The 25,600-nt window shown below is 42.1% G+C and overlaps 1 protein-coding gene across 1 annotated transcript; it reads right to left on the bottom strand.

The window, feature by feature from the left end:
• Positions 1-83: 83 nt before the first annotated feature.
• On the bottom strand, positions 84-19,973 carry LOC120786347 (Na(+)/H(+) exchanger beta-like). Its single transcript, XM_040121774.1, has 13 exons — positions 19,765-19,973; positions 19,215-19,676; positions 11,290-11,750; positions 8,539-8,789; positions 7,481-7,698; positions 7,072-7,268; positions 6,211-6,300; positions 5,682-5,752; positions 4,628-4,801; positions 3,858-3,972; positions 3,496-3,594; positions 3,222-3,294; positions 84-2,000 (listed from the first exon to the last, which is right to left on the bottom strand). Exons 2-13 carry the CDS (start codon positions 19,486-19,488, stop codon positions 1,732-1,734), a joined length of 2,292 nt encoding a protein of 763 aa, XP_039977708.1. The 5' UTR covers positions 19,489-19,676; positions 19,765-19,973; the 3' UTR covers positions 84-1,731.
• Positions 19,974-25,600: the final 5,627 nt, after the last annotated feature.

The following is a 25,600-nucleotide window of genomic DNA, read 5'->3' as shown; positions in this document are numbered from 1 at the left end:
ATTCCTTTTTTTCCCCCCCTTTCTACCAGCTACACTTTATGTTCCATTTTCTGAATCCCAACAAAAGCCATGCATATCATTCCTGAACGTCGACAGTGACAAACCTTTATTTCAGACAGGAACTAAAGCTTTTCCTCCACTTGACAAATATTTACGACTTAAACACATTTCTTCTTTCAGAATATAAAAATACTTCAGCTGGCAAACACACAAAAAGCCAAAACAGTTTAAGGCAAACGTGCAGGCAGTAAAAGCTCAGGCAGTCCAGTGCTGTGCAGTGCAGGTCTGAACAGGTGATTCGATCTTTTTAGCCTCCCAAGAAAAGTCCCGAAGCGTGCTCAGGTAACTGGAAACACAGATGCGCAGAGCTTTGTTTCCTAAATGCTAAGCCGGGGAACTAGATTACTGTGAGAATGTTACTGAAGCTCGTAGCAGCTCAAAACGCTTTAGCTATTAAAAGGTCGCATCACAAAACGGATCGCTTCGAGCAAGTTTTAGACAGAAACGCTTACTTTCTTTCTGTTAGTACCGTGACCTGTTGAAGTCCCTGAGAAAACACTGATCCGTCGTGCAGCGACGTTTGTAAAGATAAACACACTGCCAAGCTTATTCACAGACGTCGGTCCAACGATATTCGTATTTTGCTCTTGACTTTTAGGTTATTTTTAATATTCTCGGATCAGCAGATTGGTGTTTTCTGTCAAACCAAAACAGTGTCAGGTTCACAAGGAGGACAAACGGAAATTTTGACCTGACGGTGATGCTCGCTACAGAGTTAAGGGACCATCGAAGTGTTTACAATTCATCGTGAGGGGGACGCGCATGTCTGAACCCACTGTCATTACAGTCCACCAAAGTGGACTCCAGACATTTCACTGAAAGCCTCAAGTGTGAACCTCATGGTGGCGCTAGAGAAAACGTCAGAAAAATCACCAAAGATGGTAGGGTTCATCCACTGGGGGCCATGAATGATTTGTATGTAAAATTTCATGGCAGGCCGTCCAGTAATCGTTGAGATATTTCAGTCTGGACCACATCGTGGACACACAGACAAACACACACACACACACACACACACACACACACACACACACACACACACACACACCAATATACCTGGGGTCGCGCCGGACCCTCGTCAGTGATCTCTGATAGTGGAGGCACTTTTTTTTCTAAATGACCTCAAACATCTGAACAAACGTCTGTTTTGCAATTTCTCGTTACTTCGGCCGACGTGTGCCAACACTGATATGATTTATCGGTCCGGCTCTACGTTTCATGGCGCTCCTTACACTGTGCTTTTGAGAAGCGTTAAACTCCACCCATCCTGTGCTTCAAGTTTGTTAAAACAAACGCTCTCTCTCTTTTTTTGTTCTATCTGAGGCAAGTCTGCAAATCATGACACAAAAAATGCAGACATGTGGCTCATTTCAGTCGTAGAACCCTGAAACAGCAAATGTCCAGTGGTGCGTGGTTTGGCAATACGTATGATAAAAGTCATAACTTTTGAAAAAGACACATCCAAAATAATGGAAACAAAAAAAACAATTTGCATTTTTTTTTTGATCCCATATCACAAAAACATAAAAAAATAACACTAAATTATAAATATCAAGCTTCGCTATGACTCCCATTCATTCAGGCATCTTCACTCATTGAAATGCAACAAGAGAAGACAGTGAGTGGGAGAATACATCCTATGTTTTCAAGTACTATAAATATGCGGTCTAATCAAGAGAGGAAGGAGCTGTTCCCTTCCCCGTCCTTGTTTGGACCGGGGTCACTAAGGCAGCGTGATAGTTTCAGTTGTTCCTGCTCCTCCTGGTCGTCTGGCGCTTTCGCCCGCGGCTGGGCGTTGCCTTTAGCTCGCGGCGCGCCGCCCTGGTCGGGCCCCCGGGGCGATTCGCTCAACAGGCTGACGGCATCGGGAGGGCTGGGCTGGGGCTGAGACGCCCGGCCTGTGGGGCTCTCGCTGTCATCGTACATGTAAACCTGGTTTTCTGGAAAAACAGATAGAGTGCGTTGATATAATAGTGTTTTAACAGTGTCCACAAGCAGCTGCAAAATCATGAACGAGTGCCTTTATTTTGTTTTTGCTGGCCAGTGACGGAAAAAGTATTTAGATCGTTGACTTAAGTGAAAGTACCAATACCAAAATTACAAATAAAGGTTCTGCATTTAAAAATACTACTTAGTAATAATATTTAAGTATTATCAGCTAAATGTACTTAAAAAATACGAAATGTACAAGTATTTGTTTTGCAGAAAACCTGCCCCTGTGATGAATTTATTATTATATTTGACGTTATGAATTGTTAATACAGATGCACCAGGAGTGATAAGCGCTTTCCTCTGGGGGTCTCACAACAGGTGCTTAAATGAAGCCGTGTGAGGCGTTTAGAGGGAGAGTGGCTCTTTGGTGGAACTGCTAACCACAGTTACTGTGAGCCACTGGTTTAATATCTGACAATGTGTTGTGTTATATGAGCTGATCATAGGAGTATGTGGATTTTTAAAATTTCCCTTTTTTTTTTTTTCTAATGTGATATCTTAATCTGAAAAGTAAAGGTTAATAGAAAATGTAAGTGCTCGAGTAAAGTATAGTTACCTCAAAATTACACTTCGGTTCAAGACTTGAGTAAATGTACTTAGATACATTCCACCACTGTTTTTGGCTAATAGGTGGGTTAAAGTGACGTTTGTGCTGCCTTCCGCCCTCTGACCTTAAATGTCCATTTGATAAAGTTTTGTCATAGAAGGTAAATCCATGGTTGTGTAACGGCTGCTGACTGATGCTGATTATATTACCGATGGCATTGGCTGATACCTTTGGGTTTTTTTTTTTTTTTTTGTCTTAAATTTGCTTTCTGAAGCGTCAGGCCAAAGACGTGCACCGAGCAGGACGGGTTGCAGTTGAAAAGTGCCGACTGGTGGTCAAACTATGTACCGGCAACAGTGTTTGGTTACTCATGCACGGACACGCATTTGTGTCAAATGAATGACGCAAATGCCAATTGATATTCCATTGCATAATCTCGGTTTAGCTGTTATCTCATCATGCAAATCAGTTGGGAAATACCACTATGGCTGTTATCGATCACATCCCAAGCTGCGTTCAGACCCTCAACACATCCGGCTTTCAACCAGAGATATACGTCCAGTTAAACAGAGAGAAACGCATCCAACGATGAGATAAACTCTTGGCTGTGTGTTCAACTGACCTGATTCGAAGCAGACTTTCCTCACTGGCGGTGTTTCCTGGCGGTTGGCAGGAACGGTGAGGTAGTGACTCATCTGTGAATGAGACGGGACGGCGCGTAAGGAAGCGATTTATCTCAAAGCTTGATGTCTTTTTGTAAAATCATGACCAATGAGCACAATCCTTGATATTTCAGATACGCAACCAAATAAGGTTCCCGTGGCAAACAGAGGCAGTCTCGCGCTTCCACGGCTGCAACATTTACAAAGAGGATCCCAGTCCGTGCTAAGACTCACCCTCCTCTCCATCTCCACTCTCTGCCTCCGGAAGCGAATCTCGCTCACGTTGTCCTCAAGCGGGTCGATCAGCAGGTCGTGTCTGCTGTAGGAGCGAAGCTGAGGAGCAAAAACATCGACGCGAGCATCAGAAAACACGTGTTTTTTGTACCTGAGGTCTTGTCTTGACACAGCTGAGCAGTGATTCGTGGAACTCAGCCAGTTCCACAAATCGCTGCACACGCGGTGCAGTGTGCCTGTAAAACACACCCGTGCTGGACAACATTTGTGAAAATCTGCGCGCAAGCTACGTTCGTCACGTTCACAGGCACGGACACACATCAGCACATGACTTATAAGCCCTTCGCTGTGGCCTCCCCCACCCTCTGTCTGGTCTTCTGCAGGTTGGCTCGCAGGATCTTCCGGATCTCTTCCTCACGACTCTTGGAGATGCTCGGTATCGCCCGTCGTCTGGCCGGCCCCTTTGGCTGGATGTTCCTGCAGTTAATGCACCGAAACAGGAAGATTATTTCTCTCGTGAAGACGACAAATGATCTTATAATGTACTTTTTTCAAAGACCTTTCTTTAAACTTTTTAGCAACACAAAACAAACATAACATGTTTCTTAAAGGATGGTTATCAGTATATCAGTGGTTTGGCTTGAGATTAATTGTTTGAATTATTATTATTTTTTTTTTTTAGAAGCAAAGGAGATATAGTTATTCACAAGGAAAGAAGCAGAGACGAGTCTGAAAAAATAAATATAATTTTGTGCAGCATAAATGTTTTTGGCAGGTCCTCACCTCTGGGTTAGGTTCCACTGACATACGTCATGGAAATTGAACGTTAGACAAATTTTGGAACAAAAATCATCATATTTTAGTACCATATAAATTATGTTTAAAGGGCGCTTTCACCCAAATGATGATAACAAAAAAAAGTACTACTACTAGTGGTATTTAGCCATGCGGATAGTTTTGGTTTGGAGATTTGTGCCACCGCCACACTACAGTAACACAGACGTCTCTTCCCAGCAAAAGCGAGTCTTTTTAGGACTTGGATAGAAAATAAATGGTTCCCATAAGAAGTGCTCCACCTGAGAACGACATGCAGAACCCCAGTCTGCTCTCACGAAATATGACTGATACTTACTGCATGGAGACGGACGACACGATCGTGGGCAGCTTGGCGGCGCTCCCGCTCTCCACCAGCATCATGGCCTGTTTCATCTCCATCTTGTTGTAGAAGGAGATGAGCTGAGGCTCGGTGGAGCGTTCGCCCGCGATCAGCAGCCTCTTCACGTAGGCCTTGTTGAAGCGGTTCAGCCTGAGCGCAGCAGAGGAATCATTCAGTAGAGGATTACAGGTTATTTCTTAAGGTGTTCCTGCTTTACAAAAGATGAGCATGTGCAGACATTTGCACCGTCCCTCAGTCCCACCCACCATCATGCAGGTGCTTTAAAAAAAACACAAAGAATCAAAACCGTCTTGGCATCCCACCGCCAAGTGCTGCCAATCGCCTCGGACACACAAGCAGGGATGAAGTACCGCTACAGGGAACCGAACCCGGGTTTTGCCCCTGGACCATCTGTGCACCCAGTGCTGCTGCTGCTGCTGCTACATTTTTTTTTTTATTAAATCAGAGGAGGGAGGAAAGGATTCAGACTTTCTGGAGTAAATGTGAGTCCAGAAATTGGATTTTATGGTTTCTGAACCACAATGACATCAGCAGGATTTTAATTGAGGAAAAAAAAACTTCCTGTCACTCTGAAGCAACAAACCTTTGCAGCAGCAGCAGCAGCAGCAGCATGGGGGCAATTTCTGCAGGACCATATTCATATTCGCACAAGAGGATCCCGTTAAAGCATGGGATCATAAATAAACACTACTTTTCCAGCCAATTTCCCCATCATACCATACTTATCTTACTATATATTTGACATTAGTAGGTGTCCATTTAATTTAAAGCCTCTTTACAACTTTCTCATCATATATAAACCTGCTTAAAGATGGACACGGGGGGCATTTCTCTGTGCTTGAACACAAATTCTTGTTTGTTTCACACCAGTGCTCCACTCTGGTGTTTCACTGTGACCTACACCCTCTCGGTACATATATTTGTCAAACACCAACAGTGAGATACATGAGACGCCAGGCAGAGGCAGCCCCTCTGTGACTTCCCAAACAGAAGACGGAGGACATCGTACTTGTCTTTCCAGTGGTGGTGTCCGTAATGGCCACAGATGTCTTCGATTCCCGTGAGGAGGTGATCCAGGAACTAAAGACAAAATGAGTTTTGGTAGTCAAGTCGGTTTTACTTTACCTACAGTTTTTCTCAGAGGGCTTGACAGTTGATGACAGAAACCTTGTTACTAGACACCAAAGCAATTCAGCAAACTGACGCATCCTGTTAAAACGAGGGACGTTTCTCGTCGTAACATAAGCAGGTATGTTACGACGAGAAATGTCCCTATCTCGTTCATCTTTTTCTGGTTTTGACAACATTCAAAGGTTACAACAAGGTAACTGATTTTGTGGATAAGAAATTTTCATGATGTTACACGATAAACTGGTTGATGTTATTAACAAGTAATGATTCTTGCAAAAACAATAATTTGGTATCTAGTAGTAAATGTTGTCAAACCTTCAAAAAGATGAGAACATTTTTTTACTGTCATGGTGGGAGCAATACACCGTCATACTGCTGCTGAGTTCTGGTGAAGGCTAAGATCTCACCTGTGTGTGAATCTCCTCGTTAATTGATCGCTTGCTCTCCTTCTTCCTCTTCACGGCCAGAAGCTCAACCAGAGGCCTGATCGTCATTCCCTGAAGACAGAAACTGGAGTGAAGGAGTGCGTGCTTTTTCTCTCACTCTCTCACACACACACACACACACACACACACACACACACACACACACAGTGGTCAGATTCACAAATAACACTGATTGGCTTTATCATAGCCTTTAATTTAGTGCTGATGAGTGCAGGTTGTTGCAAATTCCTCACCACTAGATGTCAGTAGACACCGTGGAAGACCAAACCTGACTAATAATGAAAAAATAAAAGGATTTAAAAAATAGAAAATAATAGAAAAATTTGGTAGCTTATTTCTATATAAAACCACTTACGTAAATCGCCTCTTAAAACTCATTTTATTGATCAGCCTATGAATAAATTTGATGTTTTTTAGGTTTGACATCTTATTATGTATAATAAATGTGCTTTGTAACATTGGTTTTGAGAGGTGCTATACAAAATACATATACCAATTATTATTATTATTATTATTATTATTATTATTATAATAACATGAAAAAAATATTTGTTTGTTAATTTATTTGCATATTTTATTCATTCATCTCCTAAAAGATTTCATTGTAAGCTAAGATTTTTATCGTTCAAATTACAACATGTCCCACAACTCTTCTCTAGTCCACCATGCCTCATTCACCAAACATGATGTTTTATATGAATAAGCATGTTGGTCCTGGAGAAAAGGTTGTGCAATGCGTTTTAATCCTGACTGACATGCGTTGGACACAACATTTAAAATGTTTGTTGTATAAAAAAAAACAAAAAAACAACTCGCTCTCACCTGCACAAAGACAGTGAAGAAGATGACGGTGATGATAGCGGTGAGGAACATGTTCTTCATCTCGTTGTTGGTCAGCAGGAAACCCAGTGAGAAGGCTATGGCACCTCGCAGGCCGCCGTAGGCCACGATGAACTGGTCCTTTTTGGTCAGCTTCACAATGCGGAATTTGTTGATGATGTACGTGAGACCAATGACTCCTGAAACGCACGGAAAACAGCATGATAAGAGCTCACGAAGAAGAAGCGGCAAGTGAATGTTTTACAAAATGTATGAAGAGCGCTGCAAACAAATATCGAAAGGACGCACGACAACATCCCTTGACAGGCGCTACCATCAATATTTTTTCTCTCTTTGCACATATTAACCTAAATACATCACTGACATCTATTTCGTGTTTCTTTGCACTGACCCAGCACTCTCGACACTAAACAGAGGATGACGGTGAAGATGACGAAGGTCCAGTTCCAGGCGTGGGGACCGGCCACCGTGGAGACACCGAGGAAGATGAAGATGAGCGTCTCGCTCACGCTGCTCCACATCTTCAGGAAGTACTTGATGGTCGTGTAGGACTTGTGGGAGATGTTGGCCTCGACGTACGGCCGCATCATCACGCCACACGCTATCAACCTGTGTTCGGAGCAGGGAGAGAGGGAAGGAACGTGATAAACTTACAAACAGGGAGTGAGGTTTCGGCGGCGAAGGAGGTTCGTTTCCGCAGGGTTTAAAGCTGCATGAGAATATTTGTACGTAAAGAACAAAACTTGTGTGTGGCTCGAGTGTGGCTGCAACACAGAAGTGAGCCCAATCTAGGGCCGCAACACACAGTTATTTCCATTATCACTTTTTCTGCTGATTATTTTCTCGATTAATCAGTTAGTAGTTACCTTTACCTAAAACTTTAGTCTGCTTGTTTTGTCTGACAAACAGCCTAAAACCAAAGGAATAAAATTTACGATATAAAACAGGAAAAAAAAAATTTTAAAAAGCAGCAAATCCTCACGACTGAGAAGCTAGAACCATGTAATGTTTGAATTTTTCCCTTCAGAAATGACTTCGGTGATTAATCGATTATTAGAGCAGTTGGTGATTCATTTTCTGTCAGTTTACTAATCGATTAACCGACAAATACTCTAATCCCATCCCTTACTCACTGAGACGGTGGCGATTTGTTCAGTTTTACCGAAATTAAAAAAAACAAACGAACAAGCAAACAAACAAAAAAAGTCTATTGTGATCAATTTTCTACCCAAAATTAAAAGTAAGAGGAAAACCTAAACCGTCTCTTAAAACTAAAATATCTTGTGAGCTAATATATTGTAATGCAATATATTCTAAAATGAGCTGCAATTAACATTAAATGGATGAAAATGTGAAAAAATAAAAATAAATCACACCGGAATTGTTGTAAAGGGCATTTTTGGGTTTCATTAATCCCTGTTTGTATCTAAAACAACGACTTCTACTCACGACATGATCCCCGACAGGTGGAAGACCTCTGCGGACAGGTAAGCCATGTAGCTGTAGAGGAACACAAACAGGGGCTCGATGACACGGGTGTGGGAGGTGAAGCGGGAGGTGAAAGCGCCCAGGATGCCGTAGATGGCTCCCACCAGGACGCCCCCCAGAGAGACCACCAGGAAACAGACCACGCCGAGGAGGGCGTCCCCCACGGTCACGGTCCCCGCGTGGGAGAACTCCTCGAACAGGTGGTACAGGACCTGCACAGAGAGAAGCGGCGGTGGAGTTTGTTCAGTTTTAGATTTCCTGATTCTTTTATTGTCTGCCTCATGGTTTATTCAAGGTAAGATGTCAGGGCAGTACATCCCTGTTCGTTTTACCTCCACCAAAGATGAGTCGGCTCTTTTGCTGTTGATTAGGAAAAAAAAAAAAAAAAAAAAAGAATCCAGAGATTGTTTTCAAGGATTTCTAAAAAAAATTGGCACATGTATCCCATAATTGTCTCTATGCATATTTTTATGCCGATCATGATTCAGATGGAAATCGAGATTTCTATTCTGATCCTCAAGATTTGCTTTATTACAGTTTCTATTACAAATAAAATGCAAATCAATTAAATCATTACTATTTTTGCCATACGTCATATTGGCAGTGGTAGCAGCGTCAGTAGCAGTATCGGCAGCGGTTCTCGGCTTCTGAAATTAAAATGCCATTTATTTATTTATTTATTGATGTTTAGAAATGGGCCCAATTAGAATGTCAACAGTGCTTTAAATAGAAACTCTCGTCAAGAGAAGATCCAGACACTTCAAGATGCCCATTGGAGTCGTGATTTGAACCACCAGCACAATGTCGTCTTTAATGATGTCTGAGAAAAGCAGTGGTTCTTTTATCAAACATTTGTCTTTATATGATCTAATTACCTAATGGTGCACGTGTTCGTACTTTCTGCCTGCTTTTCTTTTCCTAGAGCGATTTCATATCTCCTGGACAATATTACACCGTTACATTTAGCATTTTTTTTTTTTTTTTAAATCTCACTTTATCTGAGAAGCTGTACAATCTTATCTGTCTCTCATGTTTTCTGTTTAAGCCCGTTGTAGCTATGTTAAGAGAAGTGCCGTACAAATAAAAGAGGTTATGATTATGATTATTATCTGTGCAGTAAGTAACTAATTGAGTGAGAAGCCCATGACTTTACTTTTAAACTTTACGATTATTGCTGCCGATTCTTCTTCTTTCTCTCCAAACTAATCTTAAAATCATCTTATTATTAATATTATACACAACATGAATCATTTTATCAGCTAAGGGCCGCCTTCACATTTCTACTTCCTGGCAGATGAATGTGATATCGTGCATTTCCGGCTCAACTTTTGTATATTAAAGTGTGTCGTTTAAATTGTCTGCACACATGCAGACGTCTTGCTTTTGACTAGCTCCAACCGTCTGACAAACAGCCGCAGTTGAGCTCTAAAAGCCTCTGCAGCTCCGGAGGAGAGAGCGCCGATGCGATTTAATGGAAAATTGATCCCGGCCCGTTCCATAATATCTGTGATCGACCTGCACGGTGAATACAAACAAAGGCCGAGAACGGCGGGTGGGGAAAAAACAGGATTCGCTTCGCTCTGGCAGAATTTTTTATCCCACAGTGACACTGACAACCCCCCGTTTTCAGCTCCCTGCCTGCTAATTTCACACATGTGGCTATATTTCTTAATGTGTCAGTGGATGGAGACACAATTTAAATTAAAAAAAACAAAAACAAAAACACTCTCTGAAAGCAGCGGTAGAAGAACTATTCAGAAAATTAACTTAAGTAAAAGTACCAATACAACAATGTGAAAATACTCCATTTCAAGTAAAAGTACAGAGATATTATCAGCAAAATGTACTTCAAAGTATCAAAGTAAAAGTAGTGAGTGATATTTTATAATGTCAATTATCGATAGGTTGGTAATACTGTTGGTATTTGGTGGAGGTCTGAGCTGAAAGCATTTGTCCATTAATCGATTAGTTAATCCGCAAAAATTTGTCTACTATATGTCTACAACTATTTTAATAATTAAATAATGGTTTATGTCTTCCTTGCCTCAGCTTCTCAGTTCTGAGGATTTACTGCTTCAGTTACTATTTTCAATCCCTTTACATGGCATCAGTCGCCATTTATATTTGTTTCATCCGTCATTCTCCACCTAGCGGTCGGGTCCCTTCAAGGGGCCACGAGGTTAATCCGAGGGGGTCGTGAGATGCTTCATGGGAGAGGAAAGAAGAAAAAACAAAGCTCTGACACACAAATTTGTATATTCACTTATTAGACTTTTCTAAAATCTACGGTTTTTTTGGTGAAATATTGGATAATTCTACATCTTTCATCCCCCGACAGTTACTCAAATGAAACCATGTGAGAGGCTTAGAGGGGAAATGTGTCTTTGGTGTAACTGCTGACGACTCAATGGACATCTGAAACATGACCTACCCAAAAAAGGCAGAGAACCGCTGGTTTATTTTATTAACTTATGTGTTTATTTTGTAAAATCTCAACCCAAAATGTTACTCTGGCTCTCAGATAAATGTAGTGCGGTGAAAAGTACAACATTTCCCTCGGAAATGCAGCGGAGCAGAAGTATAAAAAAAGCAGAAGATGGAAATACTCAAGTAAAATACGAGTTACACAAAACTTTACTTAAATGCAGTACTTGTATGAACGTACTAAAGTTACTTTCCACCACTGAGACCCGCGGCCCTCATTTCACTCACCACAGTGACGGCGTCGTTGAGGAGCGACTCCCCGAACACGAGGATGTGCAGCAGCTCGTTGATGTGGATCTCCTCGAAGACGGCCAGCACGGCCACAGGGTCCACGGCCGAGATGATGGAGCCGAACAGCAGGCAGGACAGCAGGTCCACGCTGCCCAGCTGGGCCCCCTCGATCCGGCACACGCCGTACATCATCCCGCCGACGAAGAAGGCGTTCCACAGAGTGCCCACCACCGCGAACACCAGTATGGTGCCCATGTTCTCCGTGAAGGGCCGGATGGGCAGGAAGTAGCCGGCATCAAGGATGATGGGAGGCAGCAGGTAGAGGAAGAAGAGCTTGGAGTCGAGGACCGGGGCTTCCTCTCCGATGGCTTTGATGATGCCGCCGACCAGCAGACCCACGACAATCAGCAGACAGCTCTCCGGGACAACGTTTGATACTCGGGGAATAATGTGAAAACCTGCAGAGAGGGAACATGCAAACAGTTTCACTTTTACCTACTGACGATTATTTTCACTATCAATTAATCTGAAGATTATTTTCTCAATCAGTCGTAGCAAAAAAAGGCCCATCACAATTTCCCACATCGCAAGGTGACGTCTTAAAATATCTTGTTTTGTCCAACCAACAGTCCGAAGAACACATTTATTCAGTTGAGTACCACGTGAAAAAAAAAAAAAAGATTTGCTTTTTTTTTTTTACATTTAGGAAACTGGAACCGGCAAAGGATTTTCTGGCATTTTTGCTTAAAAATAACTCGATTATACAATTATTATATTCAGCAATTCATTTTCTTTAGCTGTTACAGCTCTAATACTGACAGTAAAAGTCTTGACTTAAAACGTTCTGAAATGGAGGACACAGCTGAGGACGCACCTACTGAGACATCTCTGACTGTACAATATGTCATTGATCATGAATTAATCTGGTTTCTGAAGCATTATGTAATTTTACTAGGCAGAATAGGGATGTTTTAACCCACTACTACTTTTGAAGTTACACTATACACATAGGACTGTATGGTCACTGTCACTCTATGCATGGTCAGTGTTTGTACTGATTTGGTCGTCAATGATTAAATTCCCTAAATTCCCCTTATCATCATCATCATCATCATCATCATGTTTTCTCTGCACAATTTCTTTCCTGCTCCAGGTTTAGTTTTCTTTTTGATTCAGTTTGAGCCTATTTCTTATCATTTACCCCCATATTTTATACATACATTTGTTTGGCAATTTCACATGGTAATGGATACTGGAGACATTAAATATTTCACACAAATAAAACTGAGTCTCTAGAAAAAAGAAAAAAAAAAATGAAGGTCATGTATGCTTAATCATGTAGGATTAAAGGGGTAATGTGTAACTTTTCCTGCATTAAAATGCCTAAAAACGACTAGACCTACGTCATATATTTTGTCGAGCTGTGTGCTTTCCATTCTCCAAAACGTTTCCAGATATTTTCAAACCTAGAGAAATCTGTAGTTCTAATCAAGGTAACGGTCCGTTTCGTTTGGTCGCTTGTCAATGGCGTCATACCCCCTCTGCGAATGCATCAGCGTCGTGGGTGTCTGCCAGACACGGTCAAAATGGACTCTTTATTCAGTGTTAAGCCACATTCTCACGATAAAGTTTGTAGATCTTGGTCGTTTTCAACTATTGGAGGATTTTAGTTGCCAGATGTTCGGATCTTAAGTTGTCAGAGAAACAAGCTGAGCAAACGTCAGCGGCAGCTCGGCTCGAAGCCCCTCGGAGACGTCCTGCGTCCGCCGAACATCCTCAGAGAAACGCTTGATTTTTTTTAACGTGAAACTGCTTTATTCAGTGTTTTTACCACTTTTAAACCACCTTGTCCGTTTGTCGTGGTGAGGAGGAGACCTCTGCGGATAATTCGGCTCCCCCCAGAAACCCCCTGAACGACTGACACTGAAGGAATCCCAACCGGGAGAGGCTGACGGCAGTGACGGAAGTGGCGGTGAAGACAGCAACTCCCATGAGCCCACGCTACTTCACAACATCACCAAACTCCGTCTTTTGTTATTGTTTTGATTGAGAGACCCCTCGGTGCAGAAATTACATACTGTGATTTTCAACAGGTGATCACTTTTTGACTCTGAAGATAGTTCTTTTGAGGTTTGATAGTAAATAGTAAATTCACAAGAACTTGTTCTACAAAGTCAAGCAATGCAAGAAGACACTGCAGGATATAAAACAGACATTAGACCTTGTATCGAGGCTACGTTTAGTGACACAGCAGTTTGAAACAATTAAAAAAAAAAACAGCTCTGTCACTCGTGCTTCACCACACCATCCTCATGAAATGTGAAACATGGTGTTGCAGCAGTTGCAGGGGAACCAACTGGCTTTCTGTGGGAGCACAGCGTCTGAAAAAGTCTGTGTGGTTTAAATTTTGTGTGTTTAACTCTGGGGACTCTTCACTATTTGCCTTCAGTGGATATTATTAAAATGAAAAAAAAAAAAGAATTAAAAAAAAAAATAAAAATCAAAGGCTGCAACTAACAATCATTTTCATTGTGTTTCGTCTAACTGATTTATCCTTCACAGTCTATAAAAGTCCGGAAAAACACTGTAAAAAAAAAAAAAAAAAAAAAACCCTCACAAGTCTCCAGTGCCCAAAGCAATGTCTTCATGTTAATTATCCACAACCCACAGATATTTAATCTAAAGTAAATCATATTAAAGAGAGAAGAGCAGCAAATCTTCAAAATGGAAAATGACTTGTATGATTGATCAGCTATTAAATTGTTGTTGTTTTTGTTACTTGTTTGTTGATTTACTGATTCATTGGGTCCCAACCTGAGGTACATCTGATAGGTAGCAAGATATATATAAGAGATTTCAACATTTTTTTTCTTTAATATAAACTTATTAGCAAATAATAAATGGTTACAGTTCTGTACATAATAATACTAGTGTAGCAACGTTACGTAAACTGCCTTAATATAATGCACTAGCTCAATAATAACCAATCATTTCCTTGATAGAGACCTGATACTTTTTGATACATACTGTCAAAAAAATAGTGAAATTTTATCTTTTTTTAAACCCGAAAATGCAGAGGAGTTGGGTGGGAAAATAAACAAACAATAAAAATAAATCCCCATCACCCTACTGCTTGTAAAGCTTAAACGGTGCGAGTGTGCGGTAATAACCGCAGGCGACTCAGAGGAGCGCTTCAACATGTTGATCGACCCATGTGGACGACACGGCTTTGTGAGCTTGTAGTAAATGAATCAAACTGAAACGGTAAAAAAAATAAAATAAAGGTTCTGTGCTTAAGTACAAATTTAAAGGTACTTGTACTTGAGCATTTTTCTTTTAATGCAGGGAAATTTTGTACTTTTTACTGCACTACATTTACTTGAGAGCTTTAGTTACTTCATTTTTTTGAAAACAAAACATACGGAGAGCTTTTAGAATATCATTCTTTGTTATACATTGAACTTCTACAGTAATTACAAGCGCGGCTGGAACCGATAAATTAATTCAGTCGATATTAATTCATGTTTTTTCCCTGTAAAAATGCCAAAAAAAAAAAAAATTCAGGGTTCCAGCTTCTCAAATGTGATGATTTGCTGCTTTTCCTTTTCACGATTTTAAATCATCTCAATTTATTTTTAAATGATCATTTTTTTTGGACTAGCGGTCGGATGAAACAAAGCATCGTTAAGACGTCACTTTGGAAACCAGGAGGATCCAGTAATATTCAACACATGGTGTATGAGAGAGGAGTTACTCCGAAGAGGGACACAGCTTTCGGATTTACTTTAAAAGCCCATCATCAGAGGCTGAGGTGGCAAAAGAAACAGCAGCAGATAAATAGTCTGATACATCGTAAACTTGAGAAAACTGCAACCATCCACCATGTAACAGAGTATGTTTTTATGTATTTTACAAGCTGGTATTAGTATTTTTGCTTAAAGTAACAGGATCTGGACCCTTCCTCCACCACTGCTTGTTGCTGTCATATTTGGCCTGCTGGTTATCGGCACCTCTCCCTTAGCTAGATGAGGCCTTGGCATTCAGTCTCTCTGTCATGTGACCGGGTTCCACGATGTGGAAAACCCTCTCCCCGCCCCCTCCCCTCCGACTCTGACTCTGCACACTGAGATCTTTGTTATCGAGTGGTGCATTTGGACAGGAAGTCGGACCGGCCCCGGTGGAAAAAAACAGCTGGACGGACAGATAAGACGCCAGCGAGCCTCGTTCTGCTCGCGGCAGCCAGTGACAAGCCACATGAGAGATTCCTGGGGCCAATCCACCGGGTGGTTAGACACTCAGCGTGGTAGCATGGTGGATGACTCAACAACAAAAAAAGTCCCAATGCACCTTTAACTGTCCTGCGGGGGGGGGGAAATAAACCCCACTGCAACGACGGCTGTAGCCATCATTGAGGACACCAAGGTCTCGTCTTCTGTTGTATTTCTGGGAACCCGAAATTCAGCTTTTTGTTTCTGAAATTTTACACGACTTCATCTGCACGACAACGGTTCATACAAACGCGGTTCGAAGCGTTTTACAAGTTCAACAGTGATTAAGATACAAATAAATGAGAACGTTAAACTAAATATTTAGAGTTATCCAGCTGCTGTGTAATCATGGACCAACTTGGCTTTTATTGTTCTAGGGATGCACTGACAACTTTTGTGTGGGATGCATTTTAATGATTTTAATTTAAAAGGTAACATGTAGCAACAGGTAACGGGGTGGCGGTTTTCTCAGAGGCCGTGGCAATGTCTTCAATTTGCTTATTTCGTCTGACCACCGGTCCAAAACCTTGACAGAGAAAAATAGCACGACGTTTCCTCTGAGAAGCCGGAACCGGAAAATGTTCGGCACTTTCGTTGGAAAAATGACGAGCGAAACGTTTGCTCGCCTTTCAAAAATAGCTGTCGACTAATTGTCTGTCGATCAACTAATCGATTAGTTGACTAATCGCTGCAGCTCTACCAGGGTTTTGCTGTGGCGTAAAAACGGGTCGACGGTCTGACTGAATAAATGCATAAATGTATTGAAAGAAACAAAGCATTTTAAAGTGATTTTGCTTAATAACATAAAGTGGAGTTATATTCTACAATCACATACATATTCTGTTTCTTTTTGCTTCACTCTGATATTTTGTTTTTGACTGAATGTCTTAAAAAATTGATTGTTTTTAGGCAAAAAGAGAGAAAAATAAAATAAAACAAAGGCGTTTAGAAGTATTTCGTTTTTAGACCCAATACCTGAATTTTGAGAGTTAAGGAAAATCTGATATATCAACTGATTTTTCTGTACATAGACAAACCTTGGTTTTTAAAGAACGGTGACGAAGATGCATACTGAGTGGGACATTTTTCGGTTGAAAAACAAACTGGTTAATGCTCCCTGCAGGACAAACGTGAATGAACTCCAACATATCTTGTTTGGGTTATTTTGTCCTCCCCGTGTATATCACTGAGGGAAGGCTAGATAATAGGAACAGCCCTCTTTATAATACAATTCAGTTCCACAGCACCACTACCACCACTACTACTACGTAAAGTTGATCAACGCGTCTCCAAAACAGTTTCAACACAAACTGAACATTATAACCTTCATGGCCGGAGGATGTATTGCAGGACTATTGTATGAGACTGTGTTAGTTTTAGCTGCGTGTCCCCAACAAACCGCAAACTGAGTGTGTCTGTGACTGAGCCACTATCAGTCGATGTTGGTTGGTTACAGTCAAAAATGAGACAATAATGACAATCAGACAATAACTGAATAATATGAATAAATGAATTGAGTATTTTGTGAGTTTCTAAAACACTCTGAAAATTGCATGGAGTTTGGTTGGTGGGTGGTCAAACATTTCTTTGATGGGATGTATTCTGTCTATCTCCTTTCTTGTCATATCACTGGTATCTTTAATAAAAAGGCTCAATATGCCCCAGAGTTACTTCAACATAGAACATAATACAATGGCAGTGCGAATGCTTCAAGTAATACAATACAGTACCCAAAACAAAAGCTCACCTGAAGGAAAAAAATTAATAAAATAACTGAGTCTGAGAGGAACTGAGTAAGACAACTGCCTGTGGGATAAATGAAACTGAGTTCGCAGCTTTCATTTAGCATTAGCCTCTGCGTGGCTGCATCAAAGATCACTGGCATGGAGATGAATTATTATAAATCTCCAGAGAGATCCACTTTATCCCCGTAATTAGTCCGAGCAACTGCTCTCAGGCTCCTCGTCGAGGCTGAATTTAAACCCTGCTCCTCCTTCAACATTTGCTTCCACCACGAGCAGACGGCCCCTGAACACCATCAGGGCCCGTGCTAAAATAAGCTTGTGCGGCACTGGAACGGACTGCGGAAACACCATTAGTGTTCTGTTACAGCCTGCAGAGGGAATTATGCCCCTGATGTAGCTAGGAGATGTGGGCCCAAACGACGGCGGCAGACCCGGACTCCAGATACTCATCTTCAACGGGGAGCTCCGCCCGACTTTACACATCACCAAGCGTGAACCCTTTCGAGATTCCTGATCCGGTCTCAGTAGGTTTAGCTTTCGTCACTTGCAAGTAACTAATACGATAAATAACTACGGCTCAGAGCTTCGGATTAGATCTGGGCGAGTTTTTAGTGGTGGCGACTAATTTAAATCAACATTGACAATAAATTAATCCAACCTGATTAATTCACAAGCCGAACGAGGGTGACTGTTGATTGATACTGATTGTTCAGACACATACCGTGCAGCAGCTGTAACGTAACGTTGCCTGCGTGTTCTCAACATCGGTGTTTGCTAATAAAAATTCAAGAGGAGGGATAAAAGGGATTTTACCGACAGGGAACCGGATCCAAAGATGGAACCGGATGTAAGAAGCCAACCCTAACTACTGCATACGTAATAAAGGTCGTGGAAAACCTTTCGCGGCTCCAGAGGGAACTGTGCGAAAAATCTGACAAACCGCCCCAAGTGATGAGACTCGAGCCAGCGTTGGTCGGGATTGACGACGGCAAGTTTTGGAAATTTTAAAATCTCCGAGAAGTGAGGTCACCAGACCTCTGCAGCCCGCCCCTGCCTCAGGCTGGAGGCAGCCACCACCTGAACCACACCTGTACTGCCGGCTCTGGAGTCGAACCGTGGGTAACTGTAGGTGCCAGGTTGTGGCAAGGAAGGGAAATGTGTGGAGTAAAAGAAATGATGTCTCTGGTTCTGAAGGACACGGGTTTGATTAGTCTGAAAGTTTCAAAGTGATTTTCCTCTGTTCTCGTTCCGGTTGGACGACAGCGCGGCGGTTGGTTGTTCCTACGGCTGCAACCAACGATCGTTTTCCTGATCGATTAATCAGCTGATTACTTTCTCGATTAATGGATTAATCGTTTGGTCTATAATATGTCAGACAACAGAGAAAAAATGCCCCCCGTACAATTTCCCTGATGAGGTCAAGGTCTTGTTTTGTTTGACCGAAAGCCCAAAACCCAGAAACTTAAATTCTCCCGTCCCACGTGACAAAGAGAAGCAGCAAATCCTCACATTTGAGAAGGTGAAATGAGAGACTGGGTTGCTGCCATTGAGTGTTTGTTTAGCCAACTAATCATTTCAGCTCCAGCTGTTCCTATGAATTTAAGGACTTCAGTCTTAATGTATTTGAATCCTAATCATTACTGTTCCCTTGTATTTATTTTATATATATAAATAAACACAGGTTATCCTTTTCTTTGCTTTTACTTGAACTATTTCAGAAGCTTTGGGGAACAGAAGTTGCCTTGGGGGGGGGCCATAAAATAGAGACTTATGGGCCTCCTTCAGCCTGGATAATCAATAACCTGTAATTTATGAGAAGCCAGCCTCTGGCTCAGGCCAAACGGGGCCGTAATGACTAATGTGGCGGCAGGGAAAAACCCCTCGGGAACCCGGGTTCTGTGTCACTCACCGAGTTTCATGAGCAGGGCCAGGAGGATCCACAGGGAGATCTCGAAGGGCTTCCTGACGTGGTCGTAGTTGAAGGAGAGGACGGGGAAAGCCTTTCTGTGCGCGCTGGAGTTAGTTTGGTGACGGGAGTCCTCCGGTGTCTCCCGGGCCGGATTTCTCCACGTCTCGTTGTCGCGACTCGCGGAGGCGACGGAGGCGAGAACGAGCAACCAAACGCACACGGACCCGGTCAGACGCGGACCGGAGCTGCCCCGGCCGGGACGGAGCACGGCCATTTTCGGGTGGTTTGACGGCCGCTCCGCTCCTGCTACGCTCTAGATCCGATGAAGATGAAGATGAAGATGAAGATGAAGATAGGACTGGAAGCGAGCGTGGTGCGCCACGGAGAAGCGCGCACTTTTACGCGCAAACTCTCCAGACATCTTACAATTACGCACAGTTGGAGAAGATCAAACGGCGATTTCTGTTGAGAAGAGAGAAAAAAATAAATTAAAAAGAAAAGCTCCTGTCATCAGTGGGTGTTGATTTTAAAACAACATCACGCCCCTTACTCGCCTGCTGAGGTGGTTTAAAACCCGGGCCGGTGGTTGTCTGCTTGATCCCGACTTGTTGCTTTCTGCTCGAATGTGGCTCCGGCCACTTACATCAAGTCTCCACATCCATCGGGCAGAAATCTCTCTCGCTCTCGCTCTTCTTCGCTCCGCTTCCACGGGCAGCTCGTCCGAAGCTTGTGCGGGGCTACAGCGACACCTGCTGGGGCGGAGGACCGCGGCGCCCCCGGGTTGCATCCTCCACGTACGGCGCTTCTGCGACGCGAGGTAAATATTGAGCCGCTACGGTAACGAGGTGCGTGTATTTTGCTTTGGTATTTCTACTTTACTTGAAACTTTTACTCAGAGGTGGAAGAAGAACTACTCAGAGCGTTTACTCAAGTCACTTATTGACCGAAGCTTTTCAAAATCATTGTAAACTTCATCTCTTTGGGTTTTTGGACTGTTGGTCGAGCAAAGCAAGACATTATAAGAAGTCACCTCTTGCCCCGAGAACGTGTGACGGCCATTTTCACATTTATCAATAATGAAGATAGACAGCCCAACATATATTATACACACGGTATTTCTTTGGCGATTTATTTTTTTAAGATTAATTTTCCGTTGGGGGGGGGGTCTATACATCTTTTATGTGGACAGATTGTGAGACAATGGGCTCGTAATAAATGCAAGTTCAGAACCACACCTGAACTTCAAGGGTTTGATTCATGCTGATGATTTAAAAAAAAAAAAAAAAAAAATAGCCTAAAATCTTCCTGCCACATCAGAGCCACCATGACACTCGTCTCCACAGGTATTATCCAAATATTATAGGTAACGGTCAAAGGTTACATAAGGAACATTTTAAATAATAAATAAATAAATATCAGATTGGACTCAGTAGGAGGATACTATTAAAGGTAGGATTCAGTAACAGAAGAAACGTAACCAGGTCACGGTTTTGACTAGGGCCCTCCTGAGCCCCCACGCCCCTGGGCCTGCGCTGAATAGGCCCATTAATTTCAAGGCTCGTGGATCTGTGAAAAAGAGAAAAAAGATCATATCCTTGCTGTTTTCTAAATGTGATTTCACATCTGTCAAATGGCTTCACTTCCTTACACATATCACACTCTGCGGTACTGAAAATCTCTCCGAGGGAAAATGCGGTGTGATGAGTCATGACGAGGAAAGCCGGCTGCCTGTCATCCAGTCATGAATCATTTGACGTTGTTAAGGGAGGTGACTCCCAAACCTTTCACAAATAGGGAATCGCTGTTTCGATTGCCTTCATTTGAACTGGGCAGGTTTGTTCGCTGATGAACAAGAATCCAGAGACAGTTCTCCGCTCCTCGCTGAAGATCTGTCTTTTATAAATGAGACAAATGAGTTTTGAAAGCACTTCCCCCCCAAACATTAATGAACTAAGATGGACTCTACTCTCACTCATATGACCTTAAATTACTCTAATTCAATGCTTCATTCACACCGAGGGGAAAAATGAGTTATCTGAAATAGCCTCCAGTGTTTGATTTCAGAATAAACAATTGACAGCTCACACATCCTCTTTGTCTCTGTCAGCCCGCAGCAGAGAAGAATTAGTAAAACCAGCAACTGTGGCTGTTTCTCACAGTGTGTCTGGCCAAGAGAGGCTGATGGAATCATAATTCTACGGGTTGTGTCTTTGACGGGGTTATGAGGGGCAGTAAAAACAGAATAATTGATGTCAGAGTTGAAGTATTTACAGTCACACGGCTGTAGTGCCACCTAATACTCAAAACCTTAATTATCCTCTCAACTGTAACGTACTGTATATTGGGATTTGTGGGCGGTATATCAGAATCTGCATTTTTTTTTTTTCTCTTTTATTTTCTTTTTTCGTAAGAATGACACCGCTACCCCACAGGTATTGTTTAAACCTGCGTTAATCTTTTTTTTTTTTCCAGAACAACCCGTAAACGCATCGTCACATTATCGCCCAGTACGGCAAAATCCTTAGCAAACAGTTTATTTACACATCCAGCATTTACAGAGCAAAATGATTCTTCTTTTGCAGTTGTTTTTGTGTCCAACTGGTGAATGTGAGTCCAATATTCTCTCTCTTCTAGCTCTGTTTTGGGTCTCCACCAACTCCTGACGGAAATATCTGGCTCTTTAGCTGCTAAATGCTCCGCTGTGTTAACCAGCTGGTCTCCAACTGTGGCTCTCTACCGTTTGGTGCCGAGCAGGTATTGAACAGCGGGTCTTTAAAGCTTTTTCACTGAAAACAGCTCCCTGCCACTGCCGGAAGCAACACTGATAAGAGCAGAGATACAGAACCGAAACAGTAAAGTCGCAGGTCGTAAAAACCAAAACAATGAGCTGAAAGGCACTAAAATGCTCTGTAGAGCTGAGGGGAGCTACAGAGTTGGGAGATAGTTCTCTGTGCCACATGTCTCACATGAAATATTAATTTTTCTCCCTGTTGATATAAAATTAAGTTTTACTAGTTCATATTTATCTCTGTGTAACTTTAATGTTCATAACAAACTGAAGTTAATTGTTACCGCGCAGATTCGGGAGGTTGTAAAATTTTGCCTAGGGCCCCGGAACAGATTGGACCAGCCCTGAATTATTACAGTTATGCTGCCAACACTGTCAAAGACCCTTAAACCCTTAAATTCCTAACTGCTGTTTCCCAGAGGAAAAGCACGCTATAAACACATGCCTGTATGTGTAGACAAACTAAAACGAGACAGAAGAACACGGTCCTCAGTTAAAGAACATGTTGGCTTTTATCTCGGCATGTCATTCATGTCACAGACGCTCGCAGTAAAATCACATCCCCCGTGTGAGTTCCATTCACATGAATCGCTCCGTACAGTTTGTGCAGTCACCCGACAGTATCTGTTTCCCACAGACCTTTTCCATGCGGTCGAAGCCTGAGAACCACCAACTGCTTTAATGTTATAAAAACTACTTTGAAACATCACTACGTAGAAATCTCCACACACATATTGAAAACATGATTTTTAATATACAGTTATTTATTCAAGAATGACATCAAATTACCAAATTTGTTACTATACAGAGTAAACCCATTTGAATGTGTTTTTTAGTGGCATTTTAAATTTACGGACATTTTCTTTAATAAATCTGGTACAAACATTAAATAAAAGTTATAATTTGGCAAAGTGAAGATGCCCTGATGAAACAAGCTCTTCCTGTGGCTGTTTATAGCCTGTCTAGCACATAATAAATACTCAAAATGGTGATCGTGCTTCAGCATTTACAAACTAGATTCAACACATTAGGGTGCTACAGTAGGACAATCCTTAAGACTCAACTAAAATATCTTGAGGGAAAAGTGTTTCTGTGACTAATATCAGTAAATATAATAAGCTAGTATGCTGTGAGAGTATCCTACATAATTGTTTTATTAGATTTCTCTGTGGTTAATTTGATTAAACCCGTTTTTTGTGTGTTTTTTGTTACGCTCTAAAATGCAGGTAATATTAACGGCGGCAGATGCTGATTTGCTTGTTGACAAGTGAAATGCTCATTTTTTGCATTACAATACAGTCACTGCTAAAATGTACAATCCTCTTAAAGGCAACCCGCACAAAATAGGCAGAGTGGTCAAACTACAGGCTCCTTTGTATCTGTTTATAAATGTTGTGATGGCAATTTAAAAAAAAGCGTAAATCGTTTTAACAAATGACAAATCCTCCTGCTGGCACTGAACCATGACTCACACGTTTCTCTTGGGACGATTACATTTTCCTTCCAGCAACACCACAAACACATAAACTCTTTCACCCTCCTCCCTCACAAACCTTCCCCGACTTACGCAAGCAAACAGTCCGTCGTAAAAACAATCGGTCGAACCGCCCACGGAGCTGCTCTTGAGAACTGAGAAGTTGCTATCGATCTCAGGCGTTCGGGTGTCTCAGCTGGAACCTCTCTGCCATCTGTCTGGTGCTGTACAGAGACACTCCCGTCCCCACTGTGGCCATCATCATGGCGATGGGATCGATGAGGCTGCTCTGCGGCTGCATCCGGACCTCACCTGACACCTGCCGCTAAACACAGACAGACGCAGTTAAACACACACCAAGGGTTTGTTGATTTTTTTTGGTTTTTTTTAGGATTTTTATTCAATTATAGCATTTTTCAAACTTTTCTGATGGAATACATTTTTGTCGTAGAAACATTTGACAGTCCTGGAAAGATTTGACGCAGTCTATGTGTCTCTTTCAGCCCTTCTCTCTTAATCAGGATTTACAGTAGACTCCCTCCGAACTGCATGTCGGGTGGATGGATGGCGTTAAATGACATTATCACATTGCCCCCTCTCTCTCTCTGACAGCCAGCGCTCTGCCTCCTGGTGTGGCCGTCCGGATGGTGATTTCTGACGTGGCCAGACAGCAAGTCTTCAGAGCTAGTTCTGAGACGCCATATTTAGGCAAACCCTTAGTGTCCTATGGTCAGACTCAGAGGTGGGGGGGGGCGGGATGGAGGCAGTGACATCTACATCAGTGTCATTTTCCATATTACCACTGGGTGGCACTAAGGTTAGAAATATTCTACACACTGTGGCTTTAGGGGGCCAGTATACTCCAACTGAAGGGCTTGTCGGACGGCCGGAAACCCCTTCCCAACCCCTTCCGGACAGCGGATTAAGGGCGTCTGTGCCCGACCATTTCTGTAACTTTCCAGAAACCGACAATCCGACATTTGCAAACACTTCACGCCATGATTGCCCAGCTGTGTGGGTTGGAGACAGTATGTTGGGACTGAGCTTCTCTCTCTAGCTCTGTTTTGTACCTTTAACTTTTCCTTTTTGTCCACTTCTTTTCAAGTATAACCGGGCCCTTTACAATGACAAGTCAACCCCTCACCTCTGTCCTCTCCGTGCCCCGGGAGGTGTAGTGAGGAGAATAGTGGAACTAAGTACCCAGGGCCCCAACATGGGGAGCGCCCGCACAAAGTTTGTTATTATCTGCAGTTGTGTAATTTTATGTTATTAGCATTATAAATAAACCATTACTGTTGGCTGAATAAATTTGACAGACTATTTCTTAGCGAAAACAATATAAGAGCCTCTCTTCTTGTGTATTAAGTATCATAAAATATTACACAGTTTTAAGGTGCTTGTAATGTACAGTGTTTCTCAAGTGATAACTTTTGAACTATGATCAATTTATTGTAGTGTTTTGATCAGTTTTACTGTTGTGTTTACAAACATTACAGATGCAATTAAACCTCCAGCAGCATTAGAAAAGTTTAATGACTTAGACTGAGTTGTTATTTAACATGGCTCTCTGTATTAAGACCAGTCAGTCAGTTGCAGAGCAATATTAGGTTTTAAGCCAGTCTTTTCAGTTTTACTGCGCAAAAGGTTTCAGGCAGTACAAGTAAAGTGAATATGAACAGTTTTTATTTATTAGTTAACTTTATACAAAGTGCAGTAAAAGGAAAAAACGGAATCAATTCAATATTTGGTGCGACCACCCTTTGCCTTTAAAACAGCTCCAGCTTGCGCACAGTTTTTCCAGGTACTTGGCAGGTAGGTTGTTCCAAGCATCCTGGAGAATATTAGTCGGGAGCGCTGGTCTAATCCCACATCAGCACACAATCTCATCTCTGTTCATTTAACTGCAACATCAAGCCACTGCACCTGACTGCCTTTGGTAGTGTCTTGGCTGAAGAAGTTCAGTCTGTTGCGGGTTTGAACAGTTTCATTCAGTTCAGCGCAAAAGCTGAGCTCATACAGCTCAGCAGTCAGCTGTCTACAACATAGTTACCATGTCGTGATTGGCTTTCTATGATCTTTTGTCAAGCTTCCAAAGGCACTATGAGTAGGATTTGAAATTTCAAA

The sequence above is a fragment of the Xiphias gladius genome, chromosome 24 (genome assembly GCF_016859285.1).
Source record: "Xiphias gladius isolate SHS-SW01 ecotype Sanya breed wild chromosome 24, ASM1685928v1, whole genome shotgun sequence".
NCBI classification, from domain to species: domain Eukaryota; kingdom Metazoa; phylum Chordata; class Actinopteri; order Istiophoriformes; family Xiphiidae; genus Xiphias; species Xiphias gladius.
Note: the sequence above shows the minus strand (reverse complement) of the source record. Positions and strands in the feature narration are given on the sequence as shown.